This window comes from Suricata suricatta, chromosome 10, assembly GCF_006229205.1.
Source record: "Suricata suricatta isolate VVHF042 chromosome 10, meerkat_22Aug2017_6uvM2_HiC, whole genome shotgun sequence".
NCBI classification, from domain to species: domain Eukaryota; kingdom Metazoa; phylum Chordata; class Mammalia; order Carnivora; family Herpestidae; genus Suricata; species Suricata suricatta.
Window position 1 is genome coordinate 101,488,685 of NC_043709.1, and position 10,503 is coordinate 101,499,187.

Consider the following 10,503-nt stretch of genomic DNA (forward strand, 5'->3'; position numbering starts at 1 on the left):
TCCAGAACCACGGACAGCTCTCACCCGCCGCACCACAGCCTGCGCCGGAGCAGCCACCGATTCAGCACCACGGACAGCTCCTGGCGCAGCCCCAGCCGGGCCCCAGCAGCAGGGCTCACGCACCCCAATCGCCCCACCAGCACCCAGTGGCGCCCGGGGCCGTCGCCGACAAGGAAAAGGAGCGTCCCCCGAGTTGTTGCACTGCCGCTGGCACCCTCCTTCAGCACAAATCCCCCGCTGCCCTCGGCAAGGGCGTCCTGAGCAGGAGACCCGAGTGAGTGGGGAAGAAGGGATGGGGACTATTGTGACAGAAAGGGAAGCAAATAGGTAAAAGGAGGAGATAAGGGGGTAAACAGGTGCACTAAGAGTCTGAAGGACTAGGGTAACCTGAAGTGAAGAGATGAGAAGATGCTTGGAGGTAGAAGTGTGTCAAGGAGATTTGGGGGGAAAAGAGGAATTGATAACAGTATTTGAAAAGGTTGAGGAGATGTTGGAGCAAAAGAGAGCACCCGGACCATTACTGGGGGCAAAGGAGGAAAGAAATGTGTTTTAAGTGATTGGGGATATTGGAAACTGGCAGGTTTTAAAGAGGACAAGATTGGAAAGAAGTTGTGAAAATTAAAGTGAAGAAAAAAGAAGTGTTGAATTTTTTAAGTTAGGAAAAATTTAGAAGGGAGTTTGGGTAGTAAAATTATTTGAATGGAGAGTGAGATATGAAAAAGACAGAGGCTTGGCAAAGAGGCATGTTAAGATCTTTAAAAGGGCTAGGGTCCAGGCAGAGTAGAATTGGGGTTTGAGAAAATTAAGGAGGCAGGGGATACGGTTGAAAAGTAGGTATGATGTGAGAAGGCAGGGGAGCTGGAGACAGAGGAAGATAAAGGGTGGGAGAAAGCATTTCCCAGAGGAACAGGTCTAGCTCTTTAACTGATGCAGTGGGAGTCAAAGCCAGGAGTGGCCCTCTGGGGAAGCTTACTCTGCATTGACCCGAGTGGGCATCTTTCTTCTGAATCCCCACAGAACTAAAGGGGTGCAAAGACACATCCCATCAAGCCAGTAGAGGACTCTGTTAAAGCTTGAGGACTCAATCTGGCTACAGCTTTTTCCTCTGACTCAAGGAGGATTTATGCGCAGGGTGGTTGGCAATTGTGGAAAGGGAACAATGATGAAAGAGATAGTTGGCAAAAGGAATTGTTGGTATTTGAATGTTTAAATCTCTCGTTTATGGCTGGTGACTGCAAATCTTGTTTCTGCTTGGTTATCTGGTAAGAATAGGAATCCTCATATTGGTGCTGAGAAATATATATTCATTAACCCCAGGGAGGGAATCTAGGACCTCAAGCTCTTTACTTTCAATGTCTGTGAACTAGGGACATGGGAAGAAGAGATGAAAGAGGACTGGAATATTCCCACCTCTATCCTGGAAAGGCTGTGACATATCAGCTTCCTTCCTCTGATTATACAGGTGATGGGAGAACAGCATGGAATTCCAAACATCTCAGAGGAAATCAGTACCTAGTCAACACCTGACCCTGACAATGGTGATGCTAAAGGAAGAGCTGGGTGGGGAGAGGAAGGAGGAAAGCCAAGAATCTTACCTTCATCCAGTCTCAGCATATTTTAGGTCTGCAGATACTTGTGAAGATTTGATGTATTTTTTAAAAACTCATTTTCTCCTCACATCTATATAGTTTGAGAAGTTGGGTCAGGATATGTTAGCTCACAGGGTAGATTTGACCAGAACCATGGGCTCTTAGGGATGAAGATCCAGGATGATCTGACTTCGCAGACGTATAGCATTTGATTCAAGCCCCAAGAAGATGCAGCTTTCCTCCCCAGGTCCCTCAATGGCTCTTTTGCTCTTCCTTCAGTTTCATGGTTTTCTTTCCTTATCTGGCATAAAAAGCAGAAAATCAGTTTTCCCTGAGTGCCCATGGTTCAACAAAAGACAACATTCTTACAAGGTATTGCCTGGGTTTTTCCCCAAGTAGCGGGGGGGGGGGGAAACTATCCATTTATTTCCTTGGGGACAGCCACAACTTTCTGGTAATTACGGTTATTCATCCAATTCTTCTCTTCATACCCTTTGGGATCTCCCTTCTCTTCCGCACTTTCTTTCCAACCCTTCAGGGAAGCATGAGCACGAAGGATTTAGATAATTTTTCTTAGAGAAGGACGTACTGTGGTCCCCAAAGTAGCTTAGAGAACCCAAACTATCCTTCCCAGGTCCTCTTGCTGAGAAACCAGGGATTTAGGAATCACTTGGACTGCTATCCAGCCTCACAAGTCAAAACCAGAGACAAACCACAGTGCCCTCCTCTCTCCTTTTTTGTCCTGCTTTTCCTTCTCATAGGAGCAGAATATAAATAAAAAATAATTAGAATGGTGGAGGAGAGTGGAAGTTATTAAAAACCTTTCTCTTAGAAAGTTGTACCAGGCAACAAGAGGTTAATACCACAAGTGGCTCCTTCCCTCCTCCAGATCCTCCAGCTTTTCCCTCTGCTGTCCCTGAGGCCGGACACCAAGATACTCAGAAAGAATACCTTACCTCCTCCCTGCAACTCTCGCTCCCCTTGGATGTGAAATCATGGACATCTTGGCTGACGGAATGCCTTTTGTGCCTTTTGTGCAACCCATTTCTTTCCACGGTTTTGCCTAGCTTCAACCTAAGTGCCCCCCTCAGAACCTCAGGAATAAATAATTGTTGCTGACTACATGTTTGGCCCTTCCCTGCTTTCTACCCATGACCCCTATTTTGTATGGCTGTCATCCTCTGCCCGTACCTCTCAATGGTGCAGGGCTAGATGCAGCCAGCAGGCAGAAAGAGATCTTTATGGATAGGGTGAGATGAGAAGAGCAGAGCCAGCAGCCCTCTCCCTGGTGTTTCTCCTGGGGAGCTCCCTGATGAATCAGTTCTCTACTGGGCGTGCTGAAGTAGGAAGATGATATGGCAGATGAGGTCTTTGGATCATAATTTTACTGAAATCTTTTCTCATTTTTCACTTGCCCTTCTCTTGCCTCGTTATAGTAAGAATGCAGCCCTAGTGAGGGTTGAGTGAGGGTTACAAGGGGCCAGGCATTGTGTTAGATGCATTATTTCCCCACACAGTTTGTCTCTTATCCTCAGAACTCCTCTTCCTGCCCAAATCCAGGAGTGGCAAGAGCCTTGGGGAACCTGGGACCAGGAAATAATGGATCATTTAGTTGTCATCAGATCTGCATTAATATGCAGCCTGGTCTCTCTCCCTTCTTCAGCTGAGGGAGATGGGAAGGTGGTGGCCTTGGAGGTCAGGCCAAGGAAGCAATGATGAGGGGGTGAGTCAGTGCAGATATATCATGGAAGAAAGATGCTGGAGGGGTTAACGTTTTTCTCTGCATGCTTCCTGGCTCTTGCTAAGCTCCAGCCCCCACTGCTTTTGCCTCTTAATGAAAGCAGCGATCTAGCTTCCTCCTCTTTATTTTTTCAATCAAGGCTCACAGCATCTACAGAATTGATTATCTCTTTCTTGGCTAGAGTCAGAGCCTCAGCCTGATCTGGCAAAGTCTACTTCTTGCCATGGAAGCACATGACTCTACCTGAGGCTACTGGCTGCAGTGTGACCACAGCTCCTTGGTCTAAGCACATGGGTACGCACCCACCCAGCCATGCATTTAGAGCTCGTGGATCCAAGGGCTTGCCCGTGTTCCCAAGCCCTTGGCCAGAGGATTACTGGAGGCTGGGTAAGAGTCCCGAATTATAAATCAAATTCAGCTCCTACTCTCCACCTCCAAGTAGCCATGACGTCTGAATGGCTCAGTAGCCACTATCCTCTCTTCTCTTCCTTCATCCTTTGTCTTCCTTGTCTACTTTCTCTTCCTCACTACTTTCTCCTTCCTTCTCTCTTTCCCCTTTCTTCTCTCCCCTCAAACTCTTTCTCTCTCCCATATTTTCTTTCTTCTATCTATCCATTGGTTCCACTTAAGCTGCCCAGGGAAGTCTCCTCTTCTCTACTCCCATCCTTTAAGCATAAAATAAATCTTGGGTCAATTATTGAGCTCCATAGTATCGTACTGATTAGAGGCTAAATGATAGTAGAAAGTCATTAGATGTGCTTTTTAACCTGTTATCTAAACTGCTGATTAGAGCATGTGTTTCTGGTTCTACTGAGTCAGGGTTGTCTGCCTGGAGATGGCAGCTCATGTCTGCCCACCTTGGAAGATATTAAGAGACTATGAAGGATTGTCAGTCAGTCAACTCTATTTTATCTAGTATCCAGTCCATTCGAAACTGTACACCCTGTGCTGCGGAAAAAACAGGAAAGAAGCAAACAGTCCTTGTTCCACATACATGAGGCATATATCGAGAAACATCTAAACAAGTATAAGCAGATTGCTGCTGCCTAGAGCCACCCTCTATCAGAAGAGAACAGGGTGAAAAGGGGGAGCATATAAATCATATTGAGAGCCTAGAGAGCAAGTTACCTTGGTTGGAGTCAAGGGTTTATGTCAGGAAGAGTAAGGGCCAAGGGTAGCTGGAAAAAAACGGATCCCCGAAAATTCAATTCACAGAGATACCTGTATTGCATATGCATATCATCCCATCCTCTGGCAGTATAGTTCCCCCTGCCCTAATCACCTTCCACTAGGCTAAACCCTTTCAACATAGTAATAAGCACCTTGACACTCAGAGTCCCTGCCTAGCCTGTAGCTGGAAGCCTGCTTGCTGAAGAGGCAATGTGAGGGCCAGGCTCACCAAACTGCATATCCTCCTTTTCTTCTTCTACCCCCAGCAAGAAGTCTTCTGGGGCTGGAAAATGGGGCCAGAGTGAAGGCCCTCCAAGAGGAAGGAGTGTGTGTCTTTTTGCTCACCTAGAAACTGGCACAAAGTGGGCACTTATAAAGATTCTTTGTCCCCTGCTTGTCTGAGAGCCCAGACCACTGTTCTTTCCAAGTTTTCATCCAAAAAGAACACAATTCAAGAGAAACAAGTTACCCCTGCCTCAGGGAAAACCCACTGGGCTCTGTCCTCCTCACCAGCTCCCTATGCCTTGCTCCATCCTGCTCTTTCCTTCCACACCCACAAACTCTCCCCCAGGCCCACAGAGTTTAATACCTTAAGAGCCCCACAAAAAGGCATCCTGGAACATTTTCCTGTTGGCCTAAAATCAAGAAAGAGGAACAGCGTTGGTTCTGCTGATTCAGCAAATATCTGAGCAGCCTGAGTTTCGAAGGTCACTTATGAGAAAAGGCAGATGGGGTCAGGTCTGGGTGGAGAGCTGATGAAAGTGAGGCTGATGTGGAAAAAGAGGGGAGAGCTGGTACCAGCAGCAGGACCTGTGGTCTGGAAAGAGACTTGGATCCTGAATTTAAATTCTGTGTAAAGGATTTTAGACAGACTGACCTTGTTGGGGAGCCTCAACATTTTTCACTGGGGCCCAAATGGACTCTCAGTGGTCCTGGACACTAAGCAGCTGCTTAGTAAGGGGGTTCTTATAAGAGGTCTTGGGGACACTCTCATTGCATCTGGCAGATCCCCAAATGCAAGGCCATCTGGCAGGATTTCCAAGGTTTGGGCCACTGCAGCACCTTCCTCCTCTGCTTCTGTAAAAGCACAAAGTGCAGGTTCTCAGACAGATTAAAAGGGTTTCTTGTGTTCATGGAGGAAGGTGTTGGTCACCTCCATTTCAAGGAACATGGGCATTAACAAACAAACAAACAGGATCAGGAATAGAATGCAGGAGAAATTAGATTTTTCAGAATGAAAGGAACTTAAGGAAACCATAGAATCACAGAATTTTCAAGATCTAAGTGGTTAAGAACAAGGGATTTGTAGGGCATCTGGTGCCTCAGTCCATTAAGTGCCCGACTCCTGATATTGGCTCAGATCATGATCTCACAATTTGTAGGTTTGAGCCCAGCATCCGGCTCTGTGTTGACGGTACAGAGCCTGCTGGGGATTCTGTCTCCCTGTTTCTCTGTCCCTCCTCTCTCTCTCTTTCTCTCAAAATAAATAAACATTTAAAAAAATTTTTTAAAGAACATGGGCTTTGAAATCAGGCAAATCTGGGTATGAATCCTGCTCTATCACCTATGAGACTTTACATTCATTATTTACCCTCTTTAAGCCTCTGTTTTTCTCATTTATAAAATAAGAAGTGACATATACATTGAAGGGTTGTTGTAAAATTCAAAAGTTAAGTGGTATCATTTGTTAGTGGGGCACATACTAAGTGCTTAATATATTGTCGTATTTCTACAGATAAAGAAACCAGGGCCCAGGGCCCATCCACAGTAAGACCACAGTGAAAGACTAGAATCCAAGTTCAGGATTCCTTCCTTTCTTCCAATCCTGCTTTCCACCTGTGCCCTTTTATCATCTAACCCTCTATGTTTGGACAATGCATGCTCAAGCTGTTCCAGATATGTGAATGTGGAGCTTACCTTGAAATGTAGCCAAGCAGGACAAATCCACCAGCCCTTAGTGATTTGTGATGAGGTCCCATGACTTTATAGTTGGGAAATCCTTCCTTAAGCTCAACTTAAGTCTCTTCTGTTGCATCATTGTAAGATTATTTTCATTTCTCCTAAGAAAGTCAAAGGGATATGAATTATTAACCAATGCCCTGTGGTGATAAGAATGACCTTGCCCATTTTCTAAATGGGGAAACCACAGTCTCATCTAGTATATGAACTTGTCAAGGATTAAAGTAAAGCATGAGGGGAATGAAGTCTGAACCAAGAGAATGCTTGCAGCTTCCCTAGAATGAAAGCTATATCCATTTGTCCAAATTCTTCCATTCTGGGGGTGGAAGGGTGGTCCTACTCTTTGCAGGCCTCTGAGGTCAAAAAGTTGCAAAGAACAGCAGGGATTGACTGAGAAAAGGAGAGCCTGATGTCTTGTGGGATTTGGGGTGGTGGTTGAGGGGAAAGGCAGGAACTGTGGGAGGGCTCTACTTTCTTCGGTCAAGCCTAAAGATAAGAGAACTTTCTTAGATGAAATACCATCTAGGGGAAAAAACAAACAGAAAAGAAAAGATAGTGAGGCTTTTAAAATTCTATCCTAGGCGAGTTGTGGCTGTTCGGCCACCACAGGCAAAGACTGCTACCTGTGGCCCTGGGCACTTGTGGGGACATGGGCTGTTCTGCTGTTGCTCTTTGTTTGGAATACACCATCTGGGAGGGTTATGTAACTCTGCAGGACCGGTGTATGTGCTGAGTGGTACCTTTTGTCCCCAGAAGGCAGGCAGGCTACTGTGGACAGAGACCATGCAGTCTTATCCTGTCCCTGCCCACGCTATGTGCTGGTATCAGGCCACTCCCTCTGGCCCACAGCTGTAAGGGCTGGAGGGCTTTAGGAGCTGGACCAGGGTCCTCCCACCCTTTGGGAGAGTCAAGTGAATGTCAGTGCTGGAAAGGTACTAAAAGGTCCTTTGGTCCAAACTTCTCATTTGGCAAATGAGAAAACTGTGGCCCAACAGAGAAGTGACTGGTACTTCAAGATGCATCAGCGGCAGAACTGGGCCTAGAACTCATCATCTGGTGCTCTCGACATTATACAGTAATGGCTACACTGAAGGGGAGAGCTCAGGAATCAGGAACCTACAGCTAGTTATGAGGATTCAGGGGACCCAGGGAGGTCTCTGTCTTCGAGCTAGCTTGCCTGTGCCAGCAACTCCACAATTAGAGATTCCTTTCGATATTTCAAGGTTATCCCCCTTGTTAAAATGCAAATTCTCCGAGGACAGGAGAAAAACAACACATTTAGCTATATCAGCCTTCACATTTCAGCATGAAAGAGGTTTTATCTGAGCAGTGTCCTAGAGCAGATTTGATAAGGAAGGAGGATGCATGGTGGCACCAGTTGACTCGGGGACCACGCGTGAGGCTCACAAGAGGTTGAAGGACTCATGGGAGAGGCTGTTGAAAGCCTAAATGATTTTCAGCTCTGCTGTATTTTGCAGGGAATCGGCATTGCCTTGCCTGGACCTGGCAGGCAGAACAGTAGGGGAACCATGGCACTCCCACACTGGCGTGTCTCGGAACAGTAATTACCTGGGCAGTAGAAGGGATACTTTCTCAATGAGCTTTGTGTGCAAGTCACAAGGCAGGAGTTTAAGGAGCATCCTGACACTTAATAATCTCTTTTGATCCTTTTTCGGATCTTAAAATAATTTGTTCAGTTGGCAACTCTATTGGGGTTTGGGATGCAGTGTGAACGTGGGGGCAGGAAGGGTTAACAGGCAGGAGAGGTTGGTGCTGCCTGGGCCTGGAGAGAATGGGGGATGAGAGGCTACCTCAACATCTAGTGGATGCTTGATAAACACTGAATAAGTAAGATTTAATATGTGCGTTGCAGGCAGGCCAGTGGTTGCTGAGTGGAGGGAAGTCAGGGTGTGGTGTTAGGGCTGAAAAAGATCTCAAGTGGAGGGAGGCCCCACAGGGGAAGTAGGATGTACTTCGTGGAGTCCAATAGCCCAGTTTCTACAGCTGAGTATGCATGAGAACCTGGATCGTGGCTCAGCTCTTAAATCCAGTTGGGGAGTGAGAAGCATCTGAGTGCTCCTCCCTGCTAATAGAGCCGGCCCCAAACCTTGCCATGAGCATGGAGAGGCCTCCCCTCCCTCTGCCCCCAGCCTCTGACCCCAGACCAGTCCAGTCTGAGCCCAGGAAGCTGTGTTAAGGGTTAAGCGTGAGAAAGCTCTTTGAGTGCTTCATCTCAGTGCTGCCTACGCGCCCCTCCTGCCCCACCCACGGAAGGCTGAGCAAGAAATGGGCAGAAGGTCTATGATGATGGGAGAGAAAGGAAACCCAAACTGTGGCCATGTCTCCAGGTGGGAAGAGAAGAGAGAGCTGGATTCTGGCCTAGGAGATGAAACGGGGACCAGTCTCAGGCTCCAGGCCTCTTCACTCCTACTTCTCGACCAGGCAGGATCAGCTGTGTTGATGGAAATGTCAGGACACTGAAGGGAGGGTGAGCGATGTGTATAAGGTGTGGACGTGCTTGTGGGACTGAGTGGGTGGAGTTGTGCATGGGTGAGTGTGTTACTTGGGCTGGGGGAGATGGATCGCAATTACACCATAAAATGACGTGTGGACCTCATAGCAGAATTCAGCATAAGGCCTTCCTGCCGCTTCCCCATGACACCCTGGTCTGGTCATACTGTCAGAATTCGGTTCTATTTCCTTTCTGTGCATGACTTATTTCACCTCTCTCAGCTAGCCAGTTTCTATTGCCCCTCTGTAAAATGGGGCAAGTCTATAATGCCCCCACTCCCACACTCTGTTGCAGATGTGAAAGAGACCAGGCCTCAAGAGGCTGTGAGCTTCTGGGAGGAAGGCTGTCTGGAGGGTGGGCAAGTGCAGGGCTCAGGAATCTGAGACTCTCTATGGAGGTACTGTATTTGGAAGCTCAAGTAGCCTGCAGCAGTGTGATACATGGAAAGCTGCTGTGTGGTGTTCCCTGAACTTTACTTTGGGTAGCTTCGGACAGGGCCTGGCACCACATGACCTCTCAGGGCTTTGGAGCTATCAGGTCAAACCAGCTGCCTCCCTGCCTCCAATCAGGAATGCCCTCCCCATCCCAGGCAGAGAGGCAAGGGAATTCCAGTTTCTTCCTTGATAAATGATTCCAATGCACCACAATTTTCATTCAACACATCAGTTCAACCCAATGATTATTTTAAAGCAGCAACAGCAACAAAAACTCTACGAAGCAGCTGGGAATCTCTTGCTTGTGTCTAGTTTCAGTATTTCCTGTGCACAGTCTGCTCTTTACAGAGATGCCCTGGATGCTTCTAAATTGGCTTATTTGACATCTTTGACATTCTTAGGGCTACTTAAGTTCTAAAAGGCAATCATGGAAGGCCCAAGGGAATTCCAGAAGAGGCAGGACTCTGACCGCGAAGCCAGGACCCCCGAGTTCTGATTGCTGTACCCACCCTCACAGACCCCAAGTGTAAGCTTGGTGCAAATCCTTCTCCGTCTCTGGGCCTTGTTATTTTCCTCTGGTCAATGGGGACAATCACTCTTTACCCAGCTTTTTAACTCTGTCTCCCCTTGATTTGCCACATCCACGAAAAGCAGAGCTGTTGCTGCATCACGAAGGACTCACTCGAACGTGAACAGTGGCTTCCAAATGATAAGAGCTTTAGGAAAGGGAGCTCAGGAAGGGTGACAGAGAGAGACGGAATCACTCTCCCTTTCAAGGAAAAAAAAAAGAGAGAGAGACCCCTGCAGTGTGGGAGGTACGAGGTGAATTCTGCAACGGGCTTCAAGCTCTAAGTGTCCCAGGAATTTCCACTGGGCTCCCTCTGGACTTTGCCTGGAACCCGGGAGCAGCTGGAGGGGAGAGCTCAGGAACCAGGAACCTCTGCCCCAGGACTCGCTCGGAAAGCCTGGGAAAAGCCCTTCCTCCCCCGGCCGCTTCCCCGGGGGCTTCTCCGTGGGGAGGGCTAGCGCTGCCGGGCTTTCGGCTGCGTGGGCGGCTTGGTAGGCTGCTGACAGCAGGATGGAACCTCCGGCCCCCGC

The 10,503-nt window shown here is 47.8% G+C and overlaps 1 protein-coding gene across 1 annotated transcript in view; it reads left to right on the forward strand.

The window, feature by feature from the left end:
• Positions 1–10,503, forward strand: part of IQSEC3 (IQ motif and Sec7 domain 3) — a 107,469-nt gene that overhangs the window by 482 nt on the left and 96,484 nt on the right. The window contains exon 2 of the mRNA XM_029954599.1: positions 1–274. This exon is cut by the window's left edge and continues 11 nt beyond it. Within this exon, the coding sequence (XP_029810459.1) occupies positions 1–274 (274 nt within the window). The remainder of the gene's footprint in view (positions 275–10,503) is intronic.